Here is a 26,735-nt window from a genome sequence, read left to right on the forward strand (position 1 = left end):
TGACCCATGAAATCACCGTCTTTACAAGTCAAAATGTGAGGTGTTATTAATTTCATATTGTTCAGTCTAACCCATTTTACAGATTAGGAAACTGAAACACAGAGGCTATATAAACTTGCCCAAGGTCACACAGGCAACTGTCTTTGAGGCCCGACCAAAGATAGTTAACCTCCTAAACCTCTTTCACTGATAGTGTGTCTTTTAATGTTTCTGAGATCCCAGATTCTCAGAGAAGTAGAGAAAAATGATCAAGGTATTAGTGTTGATCAGCACTGGTATCACTGGAAGTAAATGGCACTGTTGGGTAAATCAGAGGCTCTGGTGCATTTTCCCTGAACATTCCCTATATGTGTCCTGTGATCTCTTTGCTGGCAGAGCCAGTAATCAGCAAAGATGATACCTTTAGTAAAAAAAGACTGAGTTATACAGCTTCCTTTCTTCAGCTACCTTAATTTCTTATACATACTCAAATATAATTATTTTTAATGCTAATATTATACTTACCCAGATATTTTATCAGTATTAATGATCTTCGAAACCGCCTTGAAAAGTTGGTATTTGCTAACAGGGGAAATGATGTTTTAATAAGTTTTAAAATAATCTGATGAACTCATTGGAATGTACCCCATTTTTCTTTTCAGCCCCTCAAGGACAGTCAGAAAGATTTCCTAAGTGATGATGGTGTTAAGCAAAGTTCTAATACCAACTAAACAGTAGTTTAAATGCTGATGAGTCTATAAAAGGGAGATACTGACCCCAGTGAATGACTGAGTCATTTGGGGAAAATAATTTGGACAGGGGCCCAGGATTTAACTATCAGAATTATAAAGCTGAAAAGATCATCTCTTCCAAACCCTTCAGTTTCAAGTTGCTATTTGCCTAAGTCTCCGTAAATAGCCAGCAGTGGCTCCTGCTTCCTAGCACACTTCCTCTTTACCTTAAGTCCTACCTTTCACAGGGAAACAGCCCACAAAATCTCTTCTCAATTACAAAATAAGTATGCAGGAATCTTCAGAACCATTTTGAGAATTGAACAAACTATTCTTAGCATGGATTGATTTTTGTTATTCATTTGTTTCTCAGAGTATTTTTAAATTGAAACCATGGAAATATTAAATATTAATAAAACTTTTCTTAAAAACCTCAATCCAGTCTTTAAGAAAGTATTTCAGCCAAATGCATTTAACTAAAACATTTATCTGTGGATAGCTTTCTTTATTTTTATTCAAACTTTCAATTGATTGGTTTTAAGTGATGGATGAAACATTAAATGTTCCCTGACTTAGAGCTTTCCCTTTCTCCATCATAAATTGACGTTTTTGTGGATCCTTTGTGCTGCAGCATTCAAAACTGCCTTTTTAAGAAGTAACAAAAAAATAGTATTTGCTACAGTCAGCAGATGGTTGTCACATTTTGTTTTCAGCGCGCTTTACCACTTAATTTTGTTTTGTTGCAGCATCAGAGGTTGCCAGTCAAGCATCTGCTATAGCTTATGGCCCAGGACTGGAGCCACTGCTGATGGCACATGTTCAGAACAGCACTAATCTAAAATAAATGTTTAATAAGCTAGCCATGAAAGCACCTGGATTTTTTTCCCTTAAATTTCACAAAAGTGTATGAGAGATTTAGAGGTTGGAAACAGTTCTACATAAGATTTGACTTATGCATTTTTATGTAGGTTAGTATATGAAAAATAATGCTTTTTTTTTTAATCTTTTGTGAATTCCAGCTCATCAAGGTGCAGTACAAGACCAGCCATACCAGCTGCCAGTGGAAATCGATCCTCTCATAGGTCTGTCACTTCTTTCTCTCTTTGCGATTCATTAAGCTCTGTATGGTGGCCCTGAAGTGTAGATTACAGTTGTTTTTCACTTGCTGGTTGCTGGGAATGGAATTTTCCTGATAAACCATTTGCATGCAAATTGGAATGCAATGAGCTGTGGCTATGCTGGTATTTCATCAACTCCCCCTCGTTGGTTTGCCTAATTTGAACAGGCCTAGGACGCGTGTCACTGAAAATTAATATGGATGCTGTAATAATGTGTGATTGAGAATGCGCATGAAGTACTGTCAGGATAATATTGGATCTTTTCATCACTCAGACTTGTTGATGAGCAGGAGCGAGGCACGTTATGATGAATTGGTGCACCGGTAATGTGATGGAGCTCCTTTGCTAGGGAAATTTTCATAATAACAGTGGGGTTCTTAGCAGCACTGTGTTGTGAAAAATAAAACTGTAGTGCCAGGGTTTCATCATTAAAGGAGATCAATCCTTTCTTCCTGGACCCTCTGTTCAGTGTGAGGGGATTAATGTGCAATTGCAGAGCAGTTTCAAAGTTGAAATATATTGCCCGGCCAATGGCAGTGTTAAGATATTTGTATTCATTTTCCTATGGCCCTACAGCCCAATAAATTGCCATTGGAGGTTAAATTTGTTCAAGGGGGAAGAAAAGAAAAGGGAGGAGACCAGAAAGAGCCATTGGGATGAAATGAGCATCTGCAGCAGATGACTTAGAATATTTAATTGCTTCTGTGCCTTTTGAGTCAGTTAGGCAAAATCTCTAGTTTAGCATTTTTCATTCTTATGGGTGGGAATTTCATACGTGGCTTTACTGAGAGTAACATTATTGACATGTCTTATTAAAGATGCTATTTCAATCACTTTTAGAATAAAATACTTAATTGCCTAGTTATTGGGGGTGTGCTACCATTGTGGATGTTTAGCTTATAATTTTGTTAAGTTTCCCTGGCACATAAATTTGTTAAAGTTTTTAAGTTTTCACATAAAGCAGATGAAAACGCTGATTTATTCTTTTAAAATCCAAGGTCTTGCCTATATGTATGTCACCTTTTTTTTTGTCTTTAAAACTACTGTTTCAGTAGAGAGCTACGCGGCTACCACTTGCAAATGAACTATCAAGATGAACTCAACTAACCTTAAGCTCAAAACTAATTCATTTGGCATTCCCCCACATAGAAGCGGAAATGTTAAGAAGTAATTATCCATGTGAAGGATAAATACTACTCTGATTCCTAAATAATCTTTTGCTTTGAGTACATATGATTTGCCATATATTAAAAAATAAAATGTTCACTTGGGTAAAGTTTTAAAAGTCAGGAAAATAAAGTCCATTTGATAAGTCCTTTACAAGCATTATTTATTACGTATAGAATAATTCTTTGCCTTAAAACTTGACAGTGAATATCCTATAAGCAAATCTAATTAAATGAATTCAGCAACTGTTATTCTTTAGGCATGGGTAAACTTATTTGATAAAGGGCCAGATAGTAAATACTTCAGGCTTTGTAGACCATAAGGTCTCATACAGCTTAGTTCTGTTATAGCACAAAAACCACCAAAGACAATATATGTAAACAAATGAGCATTTCTGTGTTCCAATAAAACTTTATATATAAAACCAGACACAGGCCATAGTTTTCTTCTCTACTGTAGATCATTGGTCATCTAACTGTTTGCTCCTATATATATCCCCTAAAATAATTGTTTAAAACCATGTACCTTCCCACATATTTTAAATGTAGCATGTGAAAGTTTTCAGCACAAATTTCGATAGTTGCAAATATATGTATATATATTTATGTATTATGTATTATGTATTATGTATACATACATTATGTATATAAGTAAATATATATATATTATGTATTATATATAATTTATAAAATTTTAAATCTATCCAATGGAATTTAAATATAAAAGTGAATTAATAGTCAACATTTTCTGTTTTTAAAAAATGCGTAAAAAAGCTATTAACAGTTGAAAATACTGTATTATCCTTTTTTCATCTTAAATTTATATTTTAATTCCACTTCTTCTACACAATTTTAACTTTTCAGAAAGTTACTTTATTGCAAATACTTTTCAGCAATAAAAATATATAGAAAATTAAACATATGTATGTAAGTTAATTGTTAAAATTTCCTATGACCGCAAGGCTCAGTTTTGTAAGAAATTAATGTACACTGAGTTATCATTACAAATATTATTATACACACTTATTAAAATTATAATTTTTAATAAACATTATTAAACATAAAAAAGAAACATTTATTAGAAATACATCTTTAATGAAATGGGTGGGGCTTTCTCCTCCCCCCCGCCCCTCCATTCCCCATTTGCTCATGTATTTGAGTGAGCATTATTTGTTGTTGAATGAGACAGGATTTGTCAATGGTTCTATCCTCTTTTTTTTTCTATTTTTTTTTTTTGTTTTTAGTAGGTGGAAGCTCTGAGGAACGTTACCTACGTGAGAAAATAGATGGGAAAGGAAAGAATTTTGTTTTCACAGTGTCTCTGAAATCTTTGAACTCTGAGTTATGTGACAAAATTTATATTGTAATCTGTTACTAAGAATTATTTTCATGGTCTGTCATTAAGTGATCATTTTAAAAATCTATCATTGAAATTTATTTTTAACGATCTATCAATTGACATCATGATTAGATCCTCCTTCCATTTTATTGAAAGCGATGAATTGGAAACCACCGGCCCTACAGAATGATTTGATACTTTGGCATTCACTTTTCAGCCTCACGTCAGTATTTTGAATTGTCCCTTTATTTGCAACTCAAGAGATTTTCATACCCTCAGATAAAGCGTTATAGTAAGATCCTGGATATAAAAGAAATATGCCTTTGTTTTATTTAGTAGAAGAAGAGCATGCAGAAAGGGTCATAAGAGAAGAAAACTCACAGGAGAGTTCTCAGCCAAAGCTGTTTCAGGGAAGAGAACATATAAAAGTTGAGGAACTAGAAATTGATTCCCTTAAAACCATCTGTGCTTGTTTATCCTTTGGGAAATCTTATACCACCCTCCTGCCAGGAGTGTGCATGCCCCAGTTTGAAGAATGCTTATCTGGACAAATACACCTAAACTTCATTAAATAAAAACACCTTCAGTACTGAATCTTGGGAGACAATGAGATAAAGGAAGGCAGTTGTGAGATAGATAGATTAAATAGATTGGATGGATGGATGGATGTCGCAATATTAAATTATAGGTAAGCACTTACTTGGAAAATAGTTCATCTGAATGCTGAAAGGGCATCAGCCTGTACTCATGGGTACTTTGTGGTCTCTCAATTAAAATTTATGCACATACCCAAATCTGTGAAGCGAGATCCTCCCCCCCACCAGAAATCATGCCCCCCCCCAAAAAAAGACCAGTGAAAGTTTATATCCTAGAAGCAAAAGTCATATAAATGGTAACAAATAAACATTTTTACAGTTTTCATGTGGAATGAAGTACTGTAGTAACCAGTATGGAAAGTATTACATGCCTTGTCTTAAATTGCTAGGTTTCTTGGAATAAAAAAATCTAAGTTGTACCATACAGCTTCACTGCAGTGGGATACTATTGTCTCTCTGTAATGTACTATGGTACTTATAAAAGCTTTTCTTATTTGCCAGCAGCTTCCCTTTGTGTGGGAAGGAGGTGGCAAAAGAATGATCCCCAAATAGGATTCTGCCCTTTTTACTGCTGCTGTCACTTTCTAGTTCATTAATCCCCCAAAAGTAATATGAAGCCTATTATCAAATAGTTATCTAATAATCTTCCTTGGTTAAGTTGTATAGACAGACACTAGCAGAATATTCTACTATGTCTATGCATATGTTTGCTAGGTCATGTTTGCCATGAGGGCAGGGAATAGTTGATTTCTCTGTATCCCCAGTGGTTCTTAATACAGCACTGGAAAGTATTTTGAATACTTTTTTTCTTCAAGCATTACTTTCTGAGCCTTCTCTTAGATTGGCCACATTAACTTAGTTATTACATGCAATGAATATTTTTCTATTTTTTATTTTTATCAGTGCACTTATAGGTTGGGGTTTCCCCCGCCCACCCAAAAAAAAAACCAAACTGAAGACTATGATGCAAAGAATGTAATGATCAGATGCAGAAATTTATCTTGTTATGATTTCTGGTACAATCACATTTCTTTATTATTATAAAAACTATTATTTGTATTGGAAGGTTGGTGGTGAAATAACCCTGAGGTCACTGGAAACAAAGCTTTCTATTTGGTTGGCCTCATGGTGCCAAGAAAGGCATCTCAGTGAAAATTCCTTTTCTGATAATGGCATGCTTGGTAGTATATTTCTAGAGGATTATTACTCTTCCTATGTGCTTGATGTTGCTCTGTGTCTGACCTTCTGCCTGGTGACAAACCCCATATCAGGTGCTCTGTAGCACTTTGAAAACACACTGCCAGACTGTCTTGTTTTATTGCTTACATAAGGAGTAAGAAAGTGGCAGTGTGCTGTGCTTTGACTTTTTCAATTACAAGTATCTTTAATAAATAGTCATTCTACCCTTTCCTTACATGCAAGTACAGCTGTAAACAGGGGAAGGAGTTCACATCTAGTCAAATTAAAGACCTGTTAAAGCCAAAGTACTCCAAGATGTTACAATATTTCAAATATATGACATTTAAATTCTAATATTGCTTTCTTGTGACAAAAAGTTAAAAGGTAATAGATTGTCACAACATGAATCCATTCTCATGACAATGGACGTAATGAGATTGTCAGAAACACAAACCTAACTGTGGTGCAATCTGGAGACTGTAATCTAGTTTGGTCTTGTCCAAGAGCTAGAAAGCATGTTCTGAGAATTGTATGCTATTTTGAAATTGTAGTATGTTATTATTTTTCCCTCTAGGCAAAATTTCTTTTTGAGACATTGAATTTAGCTACCCACATTCTTCCAACAACTGGATATATTTTCCTGTTTTTTTTTTTCAAATATTGTTATGTTTATATTTAAAACTTTAAATTAAAGGTCAAATATTCTTGTCCTGGAATGCTTCTCCCTCAACCCAACCACCAGTATCACAGACCCTAGGATTTTTGTACATGTGTGGGTTTAGTAGGATTTTTTGTCTCTTCCTCTGTTGTCACAGCCAGCAATACAGGAATGCACAGGAGGCAAATCACTGACCTTTTAGACCAAAGCATTCAAGTCCATTCCCAGTGCTTTGTCATCACTTCGGACAACCGCTATATTCTCATCTGTGGCTTCTGGGATAAGAGTTTCCGAGTCTACTCTACAGACACAGGTAACTTATTTTCATCAGTGAACTAAAGTTAGCTACAAGTAGCATTGAGAGGCTAGAATGTTCTCTCATCTTCTTCCTTCCCCAAATTACAGAATTCTAAAATGTGTAACATAAGGAAGAGACACTGTTTTCCCCGTTTAAGTAAAAATCTATAATATAGTTCACTATTAAGTTAACTTCAGCATGTTTTTAAGAGGCAGTTTGTTATAGTAAGTCTGTCTTCCAAGCCTCATGCCTACGGAATGAATGATTCATTTGAAATCGTATCCTGGCATGTAAGTAACATAATCGTACAGCAGGTGTACATACCTATAGGTGTATTTTCCCACTTTTGTATTATATAAAGGGCTTTTTTTTTCCTTACTGGAATTTCTCATTAATTGTATTTCTTAGTAGTAGATATCTTGCCTCCACTTAATTCTGCATAGAACATTGTTGAAAGCTACACCATCATGAAGGACATTAGCTGACTACTGATTTCATATGTGACAGGGGCTCTTATTAAAATATAAAAGTTTAACTGTATATATTCATTTGCATGTATCTCACTAAGGGACAAACCAAGCTTAACTCATCATTATTACGGAAGATCTATAAATTTTTGTATATAGGAAATTCAGAAGTCTCTATAAAATATTTTAGAAACTGTTATAGGAGGAAATCAATTTATAGTAAATATGTAGTTGAATATTTGAAAGAATTAAAATTAGATATTAATATATCAGAATTTGATAATACCGTGGAAGTAGAAATTTCAACTAAAACAAGGATGTACAAATATCTTACTTGCATGTGAGAATAGGAAATTCTTTTTAATTTCTAGTTAATTAAATGTTTTATAGTAAATCATTTTTCAGTCTTGTTTATAATCTTTATAGAATGTATGAATCCAAGTTTCTGCTTTAGTAAGTATAATATATTGAAAAACTAATTGTTGGTTATTCAAAAATTTTGTCCTAATGCATTTTGATGAATGTATTGTAATATAGCTATGAGAAAGTAGAGGAAAAATAGTTGAATATATACTGTTCATATAATAGACCCTAGAAGTTGTTTTTGCCATGATCTTACTTATTTTTTTATTGAACTGATGATAGTTTTCTTAAAATGTGTGTCCTATGTTCTGTAGGTCCAGAAAGAAAATACCATTATTCTAGTCTTTTTCTTTAATTAGGCACTTACTGCATATTGAGGTCTATAAGGTTGATTACTATTGAGCCTAAAACTCCTCTAGAATTCTTAAAAAATCCAATGGAATTGATGTGTTCCTAAAATTATTTATTATTACAGTGACTTTTCTCTGATTTAATAATGGAATTTAAATTTTAACCTCTTCTTTCACTATTATGGTAATGACAACCTTATTAGAATCATTGACCTCAAATTGTGCTCCCCTTTTGCATAAACTTTCAGATTAAAATTGTTACATCCTCTCACAAAATTTTCTTCAACATTCTTTTAGATTGCGTATCATTTTTTATACATTTAAAAAATTATTTTATAATTTACATACCATAAAATGAATTCTTTTTGGGTTACAGTTCTATAAGTTTAAGCAGTGTATAGAATTACATAACCACCACAATAAAGATGTAGAGCAGTTCTGTCACCCCCAAAATTCCCTGTGCCTCCCCTTTGCCATCAGCCTCTTACCCCGCCTCAGCTTTGCACCACTGATCTATTCTTTATCTCTGTAATTTTGCATTTTCCAGAATGTATATAAGTGGAATCATATATTATGTCAGTCTTTGATTTTGACATTTGAGTATTTTTGAATTTGCTAGCCTTTCATATCACTTTTCAAAAGCATTGACTATTAATATTTGTAATATAATTTGTAATAATCACTTTTATCTAATACTAATATTTAAAATAACTCTTACATTCACACAGAGTTCTTTAGAATTTATAAAATTCTTTCATATACATGATATTGTGTCAGCCTCATAACAGTCCTGTGAGAGACAAGACAGGTATTTTCATCCTTATTTTTCAGATGATGAAAACTGAGGTTTAGAAAGGTTAAGTAACTTTTTTGAAATTTGTATAGATAATGGTAATTGAACTTGGTATTGGAGCCAGCTCTTCCGACTTCAGATGTAGCATTCTTTATCATTACACCATGTTATCTCATATAGGCGTACCCATGAATATTGGTTAATTTTGGAAAATGCTATAATGTATGACACTAAGTTCCTCTGTGTCTGCCATGTTACATTAGACCTGATAAAGTAGATAACATTCCTTCTCTTCTTTCCAAAAACCTTCCACTTTACAGGGTTTTTTTTGGATATGTGAGTGTGTGTGTATGTAAAACATTTTCATAAGTGGTAGATTTATTCTAAGCTTCATTTTAGTGGTACTTACTTAGCTTGTACAATAAAAATATTTACATTTGCTAGAAAAGTTATGAAAAAATCCTGAAATGATAGTCCTAGTATGTTTCTTAATATCTTCTATACAAACAAACTCTGATGCTAGTTTTATTTAAAGTAACTTCAGTTAGAGTAAATATATATTTTATGACAATAGGGATATTAAATAGTTTCTCCTTTAAGTTTACCAGAAAAGCAAGGGGAAAATTATATGATCAATAATATATAATAGCAAAGCTATCACAAGTGTTGAATTCAATTATATTTTCACACATAAGCCAAAAAAAAAAAAATCCTTCCGTTATTAGATTCAGGGTGGGGTAGGGTGGGGGAGAGAAACTGGTTGTAACGGGAAATTCTTTAAACATAAATCATGTTTTCGGGACACAACCAGAACAGCAGAGGCAACAATAAAACCTTCCCTCGGCAGTGGGAATTATTTTCAGGCCACATTTTAGATTCAGTGGTGTAGAGTCCTGAGCTTGAATTTTTTTTATTTGTAGCACAGCTGTCAAATAAAACATTAACTAGAAAATTTGTTCTGTCAAAAAAAGGATATTCTAGTGCTTGTGGTAATATTTGATATTAGTGTGTGGAGAGGTGGACTGGTATTAAAGGAAACAAAAAATAAAGGTTGAGGAACACTTATGAGATTATCAGAAAATAATTTACCAAAAAGAGCAGCAGGTATTTATATGCTGTGATTTATTTAGGAGGAGTGAACCTCAACCTCATAGTAATAACAACTATTGCTGAGGAAGGCTGCCAGAACAGGAAAAAGTAAACTTAAACAAATAATGTTTTCCAGAGTTGAGTCCAAAGTATAAATTGTAGAAAATAAAATTAATTGGTATTAAAATATGAAAGGCTTTAGATGTAAATATGTAAATGTCACATCACTCCCTCATTTCAATCTTCCTTGATGCCCAATCTAAATTCATTCTACCTTATTATTCTCACTGATCCTACCTTGTTTTTTTCTTTTATAATACTTATCACTATTCATAATTACATATGTTTGTGTTTAATGTCTGTCTGCCCCACTAAACACTAAATATTATAAGGGCAGGCATCATGTCTATTTACCACCAATATACATGTAAGAAGGCCTAATGCTTAGCACTCAGCAAATATTGGTTGAATAAAAAATAATTGTGATAACTTTGGGGGCCAAAATTAAAACACAAGGAAGTTTTAATTAAAGAACCATAGTGACAGAGTATACATTTTTCTAACACTGACATTATAGATACAGAGTGATGACTTACCCTAGAATTAACAAATGGATCTGGGAAGATTCTGCCACTATAGTTAATTTATCCCACTTGTCCAGCGAAATCTTTACACTTTGTTCTCACATGAGTTGGAAATTAGGTAAATTATCAGGAGAATAGCTGCTTTTTTGCAAGGCTCCTGGAAGCACTTGGATTTCCCGTGCCCTGTGTTCCTCTTGTACCATTGATTGTTAATCGTAGTAACTCCTCCTCACTTCTACAACCCACTGGATTGATGGCCATTACATCTTAAATAGGCCTGCCCTAAATAATCTATTTAAATTACTCCTGTAGTTCACATGTTCTCAACATTTAGGTGTAGGCTGAGGCAGAAATAACTGTACATCCTGTTATCAAAAACATAACCAACACAGTATGTTCAGTTGTTTTCAGTGGTTACAACTCACTGACATTGCCTTCAGTTTTCCAATTAGTACTAAGAGTGCATTCAGCTGACTAACTTTGTCTTACCCTTTGTAAGGCCTGCCTTTACTCTGACACCACCCAGTTTACCACTAACCTTCTCCACTTTGTTCTTCATGTAAATTGGAAATGATGTGGAAATGATTGTATCTTTTCATATTTAATTTGCTCTTTTCATTTCCATTTTTTTTATTCTAAGAAGGCTTGTATTCTTGATCTTTGTCGATACAATTAATTTTTAAATGAAATGTTTTGATATCCATTTAAAAAGTTGAAGAAATTCAGAAGTACACATTTTTAACTTTAGCAGTTAAAACACCAGCTTTAACTAAAGACTATTCACAGGAGAAAAAATGCATTTTATTAATTGTGCAATTTGAGCCTGAGATGAATCTGAATTTAAAGTTACTAGTAGTAGGCTCTCTGCAAGAGTGAAAACACTGTATTTGATCTTATACCTGAGTTAAATAAATTATGTTTCAGCATTTTATTTTTAAATTTGCAGCCTTTTTAACAGGTATTAGACTTACTGGGGCGCCTGGGTGGCTCAGTTGGTTAAGCGTCCGACTCTGGCTCGGGTCATGATCTCATGGTTTGTGAGTTCAAGCCCTGCATTGGACTCTGTGCTGACAGCTCAGAGCCTGGAGCCTGCTTCAGATTCTGTGTCTTTCTCTCTCTGCCCCTCCAACCGCCCTCCCCCCACCTCTCAAAAGCAAAATAAACATTAAAAACCTTAAAAAAGTAAGAGACCTATTAAAATGAAGAATTAAAAAAAGTTAACATAAGTACTTTTTTAGTTATATTTATGATTATCTTGAAAAGTTAAATATACTTAGATGCCAATACTTGAGACCTCAAACTTTTGAATAGGTTATGATGTGTTACAAATTAAACACAAACTTTTTAAGGCATATTAATCTTTTTTCAGCTTAGTGGTCTTTCTTCTTGAATATTTGAATTATATTTATATGACCCCACTGAAACATTTATTCAAAAATAAAAAAACTTATGCTGAATATTAGAGACAGATATTCTCTGACATTCAACTGTACATTCTGTAAGGATGTTTTTGAAAGGAAAATTTTAGCTAGAAACCATAGGGATGGAGTGGAAGGGCTACTATAGCTATTTAATTCTTTAGACAGTATGTATGAATTATAAATACCATCCTAATTTTTAAACAAAGGTTTTAAAAGTGGGGACTTTACTTTTTTTTCTGGCACTAAAAGTGGGGGCTTTACTCTTTTTTCTGGCACTGTTAGTGAACAAGTCATCCTGTGTCTGAAACCCTAGATCTGTAGTAAGTTTAGTTAGAGTTCCTCCTTTTCACCCCCCAGTCATTAATGTTAGATAAACTGCCATTATCTGAATTTCATCATGAGCCCCCAAGGAATTTTCATCATTCAGACAATTAAAACAGAGATGGAATGACCTGGCTCAAACTGCAATCATAATATATTAGTCTTTTTACCAAAATTTAGTTCATGTAATTCTAATTTGGAAAAAAAAAAAAACACAGAAACTCTCCAGAGTGATTTATGTCGTCCTTGTATAGATCACTTAAAAAAAAATACATTAACTCTTTACTAATTCAGAGACAAGTTTGTATTAGTAAAGTCTAAGTTATAAAGTACTTAAAGAAAGGAACCTAAGTTTTATTTTGTTTTGAATCCTACAGAATAACTTAAGAAATTGCTGAAATTGTTGAATTCTCCTGGGTCTGTTTTAATCAGTAGACATGATTTATTTATTATTTATGGTAGCCATGGACATAATGCTATATGGCATCATGGTCCTCAAATACTATTTGTTAAAACAGTTTTAATATATGTCTTTCAAAACTGTTACTATCACTGCTCAGTTGATTTTTTGTTGTTAATATTCAGAGAAAACTTTTAGGTTAAACCAGATCAAATTTTATTATAAATCCTGAATCATCAGAATCTGAGTTAATATGACTTCATTATCTTGTAAGTTAAATGGTCACTGGAATATTTTCTTATTTTTTTTCATTTCAGCTTTAAAGAAAATTGTTTTGTATTTCAGGAAAATTGATCCAAGTGGTATTTGGCCATTGGGATGTGGTTACTTGCCTCACTCGTTCTGAGTCCTATATCGGGGGAAATTGCTACATTCTCTCAGGGTCACGTGATGCAACCCTTCTGCTCTGGTACTGGAATGGAAAAAGCAGTGGGATTGGAGATAACCCGGGCAGTGAGTACAACTCATTTTATAAGTAAACTATCACAAGTGATGTATAATAACATTCTGCAGTGATGTTTGAAGTTACATTTTTCATCATGGTGAAAGTGAAACTGAATTATTGAGTCGTTTTAATTTCTTAGTTATAATTTAAGGAAGGTCTAGATAGGCTTTCAGTTATTAACAGTTTGTGAACATTGATAATTCAAATCCAACTATGGATTTTTCATGTTACAGGTTATGATCTGAACATGGTAGTTCTTCTTTGGAAATGGCTGTTACCAAATAAAAGAGAGGTGTTTCATTCACGAACAAGACAAAACATAAAAGTGCAATCACATATTATCTTGTTTATTGAATTCATATTTTAAGAGGGCAAAAGAAAAATTATAATTTCATGGAAACAAACCAGTCTTTATAAAGAATATGCTTTCATTTACATATTAAAAGATAAAACAGGTCATAAAAGGCCAATATGGAATATTCAAATTGGCTCTTGGTTTTTCATATGGGAAATGAAAATGTTCACCAACAGCCTTAAACATCTTTATGAAACTATGCTGAAGGCAGTAAAACAAAAAATGTGTAACCATTTAAAATTGTAATTCACAGAAGGCAAAAAAGGAAGCAGCTACCATTAAAACCAATCGCACACAGCTGCAGAAAAGAAATGGCTTTAGAAAAACACATTAAGAAGTAGGAAAAAACAATTAAAGGGACCACCTGAAAAATGAGAATTTAATTAAAATGATTATGACAACACTGAAGAGTTCCTGCAAGAATAGCTTTAGATTTTTACTTCATAAAGTAGAGCATTTTAACTGCTCTTAAATATTTACAGTTTCTTAATTTAAAGCAAGCTGCACTACATTTGGTTAAAAGGAAGGACCATTTTGTCCTTGATTGCTTTACCTGAATGCTATGGCACTTACTTCTGTCCCTTAGCTCCAAATTAGGAGACAGTCTGAACATGCTTAATTCCGTCACATTTTGGATTGACTTCTTAAAGCTGTGCTTATTAAATGTTTAATATTTGATTGAAAGTGAAATATGTAAAAATAGTCAAAAGCCAGTGTATAATTTTAAAAGAAGTATATGGGAGATATTTTATCAAAGCTGTTTATGCTTTTCTGTTTTGTGTGATAGGTAGACACGATTTTTATTAAATCCTGTAATGTATATTTCTTATGTTAATTAAATCAGGGATAATTCCCTATACAAATAGAATATGAAAAATAACTTTAAGATTGTGATGCTTTAGATAATATGGTCTTTGTTATCAGGTCAAACTTTAGTGTTTATATGGGAGGGTAATGTGTTCATATGTGTATTTCACATATTTACGGAGACATCTGCATTTTATACATAATTACAATAAAATGTTTAAACATGTAAACTTAAGGGATTTTGTTTTTCACTTTCGTTTGAAAAGTACTTCATGTTCTTATTGGACCCTCACATTCTGCTCCTTCTTCATTTCTGGCCTTTTAGGAGTGTCTCCTTTCAATTTCTTTTTTTCCTGTGTTTATAAACTCAGTTACCGCGATTCAGTAAATTATCTTAGACAAACCTACGTTTAACATAAATAATAAATATATAATTTTTTATTTATCTGAAAATATACAGGAAGAACTTTCTCTTGCCTTAAAGTAATGTGTTTCATTCACATGTAGCAATCCAAACACAAGAAAAAAAAATTTATTTTTACTTCCATGGTCTAATTTGTGTTCTATATGTTATACATGGTCATTACCAGTGTGTACTCCAAGAAGTAGCTAGAGGCGTATTATCTATACCTATATGTAATTGCTGTTACATTTCAGAAATTAAAGTATATTTTCATACTAGAAATATTCAACATTTCCAGAAGGAAGAAATGTATAAATACCTTGTAAATCATCCTAGAGATGGTTTTTACATGCATGTCTTCTAGAAAAAAATGAATCCAGTAGCATTGACCAAATCCTGGAGTTTGGAGTAAAACAAATCTAAGTTCTAAGCTTTTCTGTGGTCCTTCTGTCTTGTCTGTAAAATGAAAGCAACAATAGTCACTGACTTAAAGTGTTATCAGAAGCACAGAATGCTTAGAGCAAATAAATCACCATACAAACACCATCTTGTTGGCATTAGAGTATATATTATAATGTTATATTTTTCATAAGGCACTTCATCTATACCCTCTCATTGTCTGCAGTATGGTGGACATTAACTCCTAGTAACGCTGGTAATGAAAAGAAAAAAAAATAAAAGAATAACATAACAGCACATCTCATAAAAATTTTAGAAAATTGTAATGTATCTTGACTAAATTAAATTACCTTTCTCAAAGTGAACCTCATCCTTTCTGGCTCTTTTATAATCTCTGATGTCCCAATCTAATTTTGCTTTAGCTTTGAAGGATGAATCTGGGAGAAAGACAAATAGGCACTTTTTCATATAATGAGAATTTCCACACATTAGAATAGAAAAATGAACAAGCCAGTCTAAGCTTTTCAAAAGAAATGACAAACAAAAACAAAGACATTTTTACCACGCGTGTAACTGTGTTTTACACATTCATGCAAGCTGGTTCGGATTTTATAAGCCTCTGGCTCCTTGATGGCTCCACGATGCAGCCGCTCAAGTCAGAGCTGTTCACATGAGGAATTTTAGGTTATGCTTATTCCTATATTGTATCTCTTGGATGCAATATACATGCCCTTTAAGAAATGGCCATGCTTTGTTTATACATAATTTCAATCTGGTCTATAAATGCATATAATGTCTCAACTTAAAATTTTGAATATAGACTTTTTCCTTTCATGAAAGGAAAATAGGTAAGTTAAAACTATGCTATGGCTTTTTCTGCATTTTTTAGGTCTCATTCAAGTATTTTGTTTTGTTTTCAAAAATCATGAGAATAAGCTCCCATTTTTACTTGCTAGGGTCATAAGCCTGCACCATTTTCTACAAATTAGTATTAGTGCTATATGTAAAGTTTATAGCTTTATTACTATCTTTTTAAAATCATGTTATCCAGTATTAAAATACACATTGCTTGGGCAAAATCCAGCTAATTCAAACTGGATAAAACCCATATATACTATAACTTGGGCTTTTAAAAGGATGCACATGTTTTATAAACTATGCCTAGATTATGTGCCAAAGGCCTCGTTTTCCTGAATAACAGTTTCTCATCTTTGACTCTTTTGTGATGGTTAGCTCCTGTAGAATGCAGTTTTCTTACCAAGAAGAAAAATTAAGATTCAATTCCATTTAGTTGTAGATTTTTAAATAAAATGAACGAGAACATTTTAAAGAAAGGCATTTTCTACATGGAACCATATCTTCCTTTGCCCTAGTACTCTGTGTTTTAGAGCTGAATTTGTGCACCAGGATGCTTTTCCTGAAACACTCAATTTTCCTTCAGAATAATACTATACAAACTATCCACTTTCAAATTTTGGAGAAAATCACCCCCCCTTCCCCGTGCACTCATTGACATTTAAATACTTTAAACTTTGAAATGATCTTATAAGCAAGATGAAAATTTACAAAATAGTTCTTATCCACTATTTTTATATTGTATTACTAGATCATAAACTTTAAATGCTTATTAAGCATTTGAAAGTAAATACTTATTAAATATTTTCAGGTTTCTGAGTAATTTTTTAAAAGCCACAGTTGATTAGCTTTAGAAACAAATGTTTGCCGACTGTGAGGGTGTTGCATAGATTTGTGTATATAGTATTTCAGTAAACTAGTTTTCCATCCTCACATTCTGGTTTTGATTTGATTGAAAGGTGGCATTTTTTTTCCTCTTTGCAATCAGACATGCTAATCTATGTCAGCTTTCTCCTTTATGGGAATGGCGTCTACTGAAAAACGCGCGCGCGCACACACACACAGACACACACACACACACAACTATTTAAGTTTTTCTTCATAACAACAAGATTCTGTTCTTTAAGAATATTTCAGCACCATTAATTAGAAAGAAGGTTTTATTAACCATAAGGCTAGCACTAACAGACCACAGAGCTGTTTTTTAAAGTACTGTATGCCATAGCTGCCCTGCTTTTTCTCTGTCTAAAACTTCATTTTGTTATACTCTCATCAATCACTTAAGTCATTACCGTAAATCCCACTGTTGTTAATTTTACTAGTATCACCCTAATGAGACATTCCTGCTATAATTAAAAATGAATTCTAACTTTAAAGCATTCTAAATTTTTTTTTAATGAATTTAGAATGATCTTGCCATATGACTATAAATACCACTGATATACATAGACTACTCATCAGTCTATAAGAAAAGTAGTATCATTATATGTCCAGGTGTGAATTATTTACTGGTTGCTTCTGTGCACATGTGCTTATGCATATGTATATTTTTGTGCACATATTTAGGAATTATGTTCTTTCTATCATAAAGCCTAATATGTTTTACTGAAGCTACTGATAAATCCTTATTCTTTGTCTTGCCAAAATATAGGTGGATATAACACAAACAGTATTACTCTCTTTAAGTAGGTGTCCTAGAGCACCATCTGCTGGATGTATTTGGGGACTTAATTCGGTAAATTTGAAAATCAGTATGTGATAAGACAGGTGTACGTTGTTTTTAATTGCCTGTGATATATTATTTATGGGTCACAAATGCCAAGGTATGTACGTTTGTGGTGAACCATATAAGTTTGTAAAAGAAATCACTTTCTTCCTTCTTTTCCTCTACCCTAATGTGGATTTGGAAATTTATAAAAAATACTTTGTTTAAGGAAAAAAAAGTAAGCTCAACGTATGCCTCATGAAACAAAGCATCAGTTTGTCATAAGATAAACTCTTACATTCTTGATTGCAGGTAAGCTGTAGTTGAAGAAAATTGTTTAGATATTTTGACCTTATGTTCACTAGATTCTGAATATGAAAGGAGCGCTTGGCCCAAGTAGCCTTCTTGCACCCGGCATATTTCTCTCGGTCTGATTCTTTGTCTAGAACATGACTTCTTATATTTACCTCATCAAGAGCTTTCCTTGTGGCCTGACTTTTGGCATACACTGTTGTACTAACACTGAGACTGCCCTGTATTTTTCTTTTTTTCTTGAATAATTCATCAAGTTGGGTTTGCAGCAGTATGTTGGCAGTGTTCAAGTTCAGGTGACATTAAACTATGTTTATGAAATTCTCCAGAAGGTCCAGGATGTTTAGTGCTCCATGATGTAATGCAGGCCCGCAAGTTCCAGCAAAACAACTCTGTATTTACTGCTTGTAACTAATAGTAGATGTGGTAAAAGGAATTATATTCATATGGCAAATGAATACAACCTTAATGTGCACCATATGCAGAGTGGTGGGGTGATGTGCCAATATATCACATTTATTTACCTTGTTTAGTTGCAGAGAAAAATGACTATACCATTCAGCCGTAGGCTGTAGTCATATAAATATGAGAACAGAAGAACTGAAGATTTATGCCCTCAAATTGAAACTGAGTATCTTCATGTGTAGACTTTCATAGTACCACACCAAAGAAAGTTGCTTGTCTAATACTTTATGCTCAGATGGGAAATTTAATTTCAAACAATTGGTAGAACTAATGTAAGAAGAGACAAGTTCCCTCTGGTCAGCTAGGGTTCTCAAAGAAAATTTGGAATGTATCTTTCGTCATTTAATTGAAACTGAATATACCTTGAAATGGCAAGCTATTTCTTCCACCCTTTTTTAAACCTAAAAGCGAGATTCTTGTGCTTTTAGAGTATTGCACGTGTGTGTGTGTAACATTATTGGAGAACCATCATAAGGACACATTTAATCAAGGCCTCCTGGAACAAGCTATGAGACTGACTTTTATCACCTTCCAAAAAGTTCATTTCAGTAGAGAAACTGTATGACAGCTTTGTGCGTGTGTCCCTTATATTGTACTTTAATATTCCTAACAGTTTATTAAAAAAAAACCCATGAAATTAAGTACTTAAATTCCTCTAATGATTCCTTTTACAAAGCAACAATTGCCCTAGTTTTTAAAGTAATTTTGCTCATAAATAGGCTCGGTCAGACTTCAGATTCTAGATTTGAATTATTTCTAGGTAGGGGGGAAAATCTTAGAATTCTTTCTGCCTCCTATGGTGAAGTCTTTATGACTGCTGAACTTTTTAGCTTTTACTCTTGTAGCTTGTAATTTCCTACACCTGAGAGATTGCTATATTTCCCTGGGGTGAGTGGGATCAGGATGTGTCTTTCTTAATTGAGATAAAATGGACATATAACATACTAGCTTCAGGTGTACAACATGACTTGATATATGTATATACTGTGAAATGATCACCACAATTTATTTAGGTAATGTCCATCACCACACAGTTATACATTTTTTTTCCTGTGATGAGGATCTACTCTCTTAGCAACTTTCAAACCTACAATATAGTGTTATTAACTGTAGTCACCATGAGTATACTACATCCCAGAACTGACTTACTTTGTAACTGAAAGTACCTTTTGACCACCTTTGCCATCTCCCCTACCCCCCAACTACCATGCCAGTCTGTTCTTTGTATCTCTGAGGTCAGTTTGTTTGTTTTGGTTTTTTTTTTAATTCCACATATAAGTGAAATTAGAAAGTATTTGTCTTTCTCTGGCTTGTTTCACTTAGCATAATACCCTCAAGGTCCATCCATGTTGTGACACATGGCAGGATTTCCTCTTTTTTATTAATGAATAATAATCCACTGGTGTGTGTATACACACACATATACACAACACACACCACATTTTCTTATCCACTCATCCATTGATAGATACAGGATGCACTATATGCAATGCACTATGCATTGATAGATACATAGATACACTCATCCATTGATAGATACATTGATAGATTCCAAGTCTTGGCTATTATACATAATGCTGTCATGACCATGAGGGTGCAGATACCTGTTCAAGGTAGTGTTTTCATGTCCTTCAGATAAATACCCAGAAGTAGAATTGCTGTACCATATGTTTTTTTTTTAATTTTTTGAGGAACCTCATATTGCCTTCCACAGTTACTACCGCAGTCTACATCCCCACCAACAGTGCATGAGGGGTCCCTCTTCTCCACATCCTCTCCAACGCTTGTTATTTATTGTCTTTTTGATGACAGCCATTTGAACAATTGTGATATATTATTGTTGTTTTGATTTGTATTTCCCTGATGATGAGTGATGTTTAGCACCTTTTCACGTACCTGTTGCCCGTTTGTATGTCTTTTTTGGAAAAAAAAAATACCTACTCACATCCTCTGCCTATCGATCTATCTATTTATTGAAAATCAGATTGTTTTACATTTGTTTGTTTACTATTGAGTTGTATGAGCTCTTTATATATTTTGGATATTATCAGATATATGATTTGCAAGTATTTTCTCCCATTACATAGGTTGCCTTTTGCTTTTGATGTTAAAAGCAGAATGTCTCCAATTAAGCTAAAGGTGTCAAATGTTTTTATCTGTATTCTTTTTTGGAGGCAAAATTTTATAATGTTTATGTCATTAGATACTAGATATACAGCTACAGGAGCTATGAATGAATTTGAGCCAAAAGCAAGCCCCTCTATGGGGGGAATCAACAAATGAAAAGTGTTAAGAAAGAAAAATATGTAATACATAAGTAGAGTCTTGTATGTTCACATAATGAAATACTCTGCAGCCATTACTGTATTACGAATTTGTGGTGCTGACACGGATAAATAATGCTGTCTGTATCGTTAAGTGTAAAAGATCACCAAACTACGTGTATAATTTTTAGGTGTCTATGTCTATGTATATACTTTGTGTTCTGTGTATATTCATGCATAGAAAGAAGTCCAGAATGATAGCCAGCAAAATGATTTTTCTTATGTTAGCAATGGTTATTTATAGGTAGTGGAATTTAGAGGCAGTTTTTTCATTTCCTTCTTCATAATTTACTACATTGTCTGAATGTTTTATAATGAGCACGTATTACTTTGATAATAGTAGTGTTATTACTGTACTATTACCTAATGATTATAATGTACCTTCACTTTCTTCTCTAGGCTTCTAGGTATTAGTAGTTTTATCAGAATTTATATGGATTGTTAGGGAAGACTGGAAAGTCTAAGAAAAGGAAGAATGGGAGAAGTCAAAGTTTAATTTTTAGAAGTTAAGAAATAAAAGAATGACAAACAAAAATAATCAGAACCATCTCTAATTTTCATTTATGAAGCATAGGATCAGATATTATACTTTTGCTGAAAGAGCGTCTACAACAGAGAGTGAACATCATTCTACTGTTGTTACTACTACCACTACTACTACTCGGTGATACTTGCTGGGTGCTCACTGCATGCTGAGCACCGCCAAAAGCACTTTACATGGTAACTCATTGAACCTTACAGTGGTCCTACGTGGTAACTACTATCATTATCCTTGTTTTATAGGTGAAGCACAGAGAGATTATAAATATGTCTTTACTTTCTGCCCTGGGCCTTGAAGCTCCTAGATCTTACTGTAAACTATGAGAACATGCCCAAGGAAGATCACATGGCTGGTATTCTAGGCCAGAGGCACCATTCTTGATCACTAAGCTGTACTGCATTTTTCATTTGAGTTAATTGGGCCATCACCTGTAGACGATTTGATGCAACCCTGTCACTAAAGCATGCTTTGTATTTGCAAAGGACAATACAGAGATGATTTTGCTAAACTGAATTCTTTTTTTTTTTTTAATTTTTTTAACATTTATTTATTTTTGAGACAGAGAGAGACAGAGCATAAATGGGGGAGGGGCAGAGAGAGAGGGAGACACAGAATCGGAAGCAGGCTCCAGGCTCTGAGCCATCAGCCCAGAGCCTGACGCGGGGCTCGAACTCACGGACCGCGAGATCGTGACCTGAGCCGAAGTCGGACGCTCAACCGACTGAGCCACCCAGGCGCCCCAATGAATTCTTATGACAGTATATATCATGTTAGGATTTTGTATTTTTTTAATATTATGACCCAACTTAGGGTTATACTTTATGCAATTGCAGGTACGTACTCACACACATTTTCTGTTGTAGTTGTAAGAGAGAGATGCACACACAGAGACAAAGAGGAGGAAGAAGAAAGGTTACAAACCAAGAACCTATAGTTGATTTTTATACCAACATTATCTTGTTTTGCATTAGTAATTCTAATATTATTTACAAGAGGAAGCTATCAAAATTTACTATCTGATGGTTGTCCCACCCTAAATGCAGCTTTGGTTTATTTTCCATAGTCTATATATCTAACCAAATTAACATTTTTTTTTTCACCAAAGAGACTATGATGAGTGGAGAGAAGGAGAAGGGTTGGCGGAGATAGAAGGACTAGAACAAATTTCAAAGAATTCCTCTTTCATAATTAAAATGTAGTGACATTAGGAAGTTAATGGGAAAGGTTTAAGGAACATTTAGTAGCTAACCTCATTTCCGCTTCAGAAAGCCATTTCCTTTCTCGGTTTGCCATTATGGTGAGCCACATAAGAAAGTTCAGTGTACAGTTAACACGTGAATTTTTTTTTCTCAACAAATTGTTGTAGTAATCAAAATGTAATTAAAATGGGACAAAAGGCATGTGCAATACGGAACTTTCCTTCGTTAGGAAATGACTGGCATACGTTGTATAATACTTAGATTATAAAAAATCTCTATATACTTAATAACTTTTATATTTAGGTTCTTAAATATGTGTTTTCTTTCAAAGTGAATACTCTGTTGAAATGATTTTTTTTAACAAAGCCAGGTCTCATATTTTCTTTTACCTCTTGAAGAGGTCAGATGGTTATATTTTAATAATGTGGAAAATTATATCTGTTGTTTTTATTAAAGGACTTCATTAGTTGATGTGAAATACACATTTGGTATAAAAATTCCATTGTAACAGTTTGAACTTCAGTACGGCCTTTTGACCTTTCCCATTATAGGTATTCATAATTATACTTTGCAGGTTTATAGTAAGGTAACAGAACCTGATCCAGTGACCACTTAAAATCAAGTTATTTGACAATAGACTATATTTTATTCCCCTCCTTTTTCCACAGTGCATTGCATATATCCCATAAAGGCTATTAAGTAAATGAAGGAGTAAATGAATGAATGAGAAAGCAAATGGGAAATGTTAACTTTTTGGCCCAAGGAGTCATCTCAACTAAGTATTAATTGAAAGAACTAATTTCATTTCTACAAAACTAGAAATAGGTACATGTAGAACCAAACTTCATTATGAAATGAAGTTAAGTAGTAACTTGTGAAAAAAAAAACAGGGAATGAATGAAGGAGATTATCTCTCTGCTAATAACATATTTAAACTGCTAATGAGAATTGTGCAGTACATTTTAAAGTAATTTAATTTTCATAAGACAGAGGAGATGATGCCAAAAATACCAAGAACTTTAGTGAAATTTTAAAATGTAACTCAAGTGTTTGCCAGAAATACACATCTAGTCTGTTTTTACCTGGATTATTAACCCCCCTTGCCTTAATGGAGACATATCTTTTGAAATATTTTTCTCATTGAATATTTATGAACAGGTACTAGAGAAATGACTGTTTTCTCTTCCGTGAGGTATAACTGTAAGTGGTTCAGGGTCCATTTGAGGAGAAATATACTCAGTTATGAGGGCACCAAAGAAACACATTTAACAAAAGCATTTGTTATTCTGCCTAATGGTGTAAAACACGTCACCTAATATTTTAAAACACAGGTCCAATATAAATGCTAAATGGGTATTACGGAGATCTTGTGCTGCTTTAATGCAAGTTGGGTTGTTAGAATAGTGTCTGTAAATTAGTACTGATATTTCCAGTATTATGTACTGAGAAAAGCACATCTGTAAAAACCGGTGTGTCCCGGTATAAGATCTTGGCAGGATTTGGGCTGTCTTTAATCTCCTTTGACTTGTTCATCTTCCTTTAAGGCCATCCATAAAGATGCACTGAGTATCCTTTTCAGCCTTTGGTTAGGATTTGCATCAGTAGTCATAAACCTGCTCTCCGGACAAAGACGCCCTTTCCTTTGAAGTAATTGCTCAAGCTTTTCAAAGCAGTCCAAGAAGTCTATCCTCTTTCTCTTTTTATTTTTCTTTAAGAAGAGTTTGAAGTGTAGCCCCTTAAACTAGCAGCAAGATAAATTTTTCTCTCAGCTTTATGGAAAGCCATGACAATTTTTCAAGCAGTAAGACTTTAAAAGGTTCTTAAAGGAATCTGTTCTGCTTTATGATCTAGCTTTTGGTAGATCCTCCTATCTCGGAAAGCAAAAGTAAAGATTTTTTGTAGCCATTTACTACTGCAAATTTTTATCAAAGAATTAACCTGATATTTTTCAGAAAACTTTTTTCTTCTACTCTTTATTTGGTTTAGAGACTTCAGTGAAAGATGGTGTTATTTGAGCTGATTTTCCCTCCTAAGTATTAACTCTCAGGGCTGGCAAGAGGTTGGGATATGAGTGCTACAATGGCACTGAGTTATATGGTTCCTAGATTTTGTTTCTAGACTTTCCAAACAAATATACACAGATATGTAGCAGTTTTTCCTTTCCTTTCCTTTCTATAGGATGTTATTGCTTGGGCTCTATGATCCAGAATGATGTATAACAGTGTAACTACAGAGAAATAAATAAATTCTGTGAGCCACATATTAAGCCTATGTTCTGCCTGCAGTTTTTCCCTCTGCCCTTAGTAATTTTATTCCAAGCGGTCCCCCAAATATCGGTTGAATTTAAACAGTTTGGACCTGTTGGATTTAAATCCCATATCATATAATTCTATTTGCTGAAGTGAAATTTTAATATTTAAAACATTTGGTTTATTGGAACTTATAAAACCCACCAGGTATTTACTGTGAACAGATTTTTTTGATGAGAAAATTTAAAGAACATGAAATCTGCATAGCAGATAATGAAACGAGAATGCACAGTTCAGGTTTTACACAAGACTGGAAAACAGCCTTTTTAAAGAGGATTTGATAGCTCCTCATATTCTTGTATGTGGATTTTTAGAGGATATTAATGTGCATTTCCTACAGGGGAGGGAAGTCAAATAGCACAGTCCTTTTACTGGAAATCCAATGAATATTTGTGAAACCAGTTACCTGAGAGCAACCCAATGATCATAAGTTTACCCTTATGTTTTTAATTTGTTTTTCTTTTCCTTTCCTTTTCTTTCTTTTTCTTTTTTTCTCCCCCCTGTATTTCCTGAACTGTCTAACCTGCTTCCTGGGTTTGAGGACATCTTGCCAAACTTGAGGCCAAAGTCCTAGCATTGAACAGTTCTTTATTTAGAGATCAGGACCTGGGAAAAGAAAAATCTTTTTCAGTTTTGAAATCATTCAGTATGTGTGTGTCTTCTGACTTGTGGAGGGAGAAATGATTGGTATAGTGTGGATCAATGGAAACTCGTATTTTGTAAGTAAAGCATACTTTTGAAAAAAATCCTAAGCATGAGTTTACAAAAAAGAATGATTTTATCTTAACCAATTTTATGGGGTTACTTGTGAGGCTTCCTAAACTGTACAGTCCTAGAAAATTCTGAGTATTTCAACTCTTACATTAAAGAAAGAAATACAGTTGACAGCAGTTTTCTTCCTTCCTTCCTATGTCCCTGAGAAAAAATTCTTAGATCTAGAAAACAAAAAGCATTGCCATGCTCAAGTGACAATGTCTTCTGGATCCACCCTTATCCATCTGTCCTTTGTTTACTTTGGCTTACACTTTAGAGTGCTTTCAGCGGCCATCAGTTCTCCTTCAAACTTTCATATCCCACTGAAGAATTCCAAGACAACTCAAGTTAAAACCCAAGTCTCCCCCTCCTCGTTCCCCTCCATAAAATGGTAACGTATGAAAACAAAAAAGGAGCAATCACATTAAAAATGTATTCCTTAGATCTTAATTATTTTAATTCTTGATTTTAAAAGGTTGCCAAGTAGATATAATGAAATGTTAATTTCCAAAGTTGTATCTTGTACAGTATTTTTGTAGAATGTAGAACATCTCAGGGAAGGGGGAAACCATGAATCAGGGCTAATTATTGGTAACTTAAAAACATAGTTCTAATTTTAAGCCAAAGCTTATCTCTAATAGAAAGTTAAGTAGTTCAGATTGGCTTACGTTATTTGCTGCTTTTCTTAAAATAATTTCCCAAATTTGTGTACTTTTTAAGGAAAAAATGTAGTTGCTCTTCTAACAAATTCTTTCTGGCTTGCAAAAGGTCAAGTGTGAACTTTGTAATTAAGGTGGCTTTCCCTCAGAGTTTACACACTTGGAATCAAAAGAAACCAAGCTCCTCATTCCACTTATCCTCTTGCCTTTCCATATGTCATTTGAGGTCTCCCTTTGTCATTAAGCATGTAGGCCAGTTCCTGTGTCTGGCTGCATGTGACACAGCCAATGT

The 26,735-nt window shown here is 33.6% G+C and overlaps 1 protein-coding gene across 6 annotated transcripts in view; it reads left to right on the top strand.

Annotated features, from left to right (window-relative positions):
• Positions 1–26,735, top strand: part of LRBA (LPS responsive beige-like anchor protein) — a 781,419-nt gene that overhangs the window by 738,116 nt on the left and 16,568 nt on the right. For all 6 annotated transcript variants that reach the window (XM_019441290.2, XM_019441289.2, XM_019441291.2 and 3 more), the window contains exons 51-53: positions 1,730–1,792; positions 6,924–7,079; positions 13,198–13,365. In XM_019441290.2, coding sequence (XP_019296835.1) covers positions 1,730–1,792; positions 6,924–7,079; positions 13,198–13,365 — 387 coding nt within the window. The remainder of the gene's footprint in view (positions 1–1,729; positions 1,793–6,923; positions 7,080–13,197; positions 13,366–26,735) is intronic.

Source organism: Panthera pardus, unplaced genomic scaffold (genome assembly GCF_024362965.1).
Source record: "Panthera pardus isolate Hobbes unplaced genomic scaffold, ASM2436296v1 HiC_scaffold_13, whole genome shotgun sequence".
Lineage (NCBI taxonomy): Eukaryota > Metazoa > Chordata > Mammalia > Carnivora > Felidae > Panthera > Panthera pardus.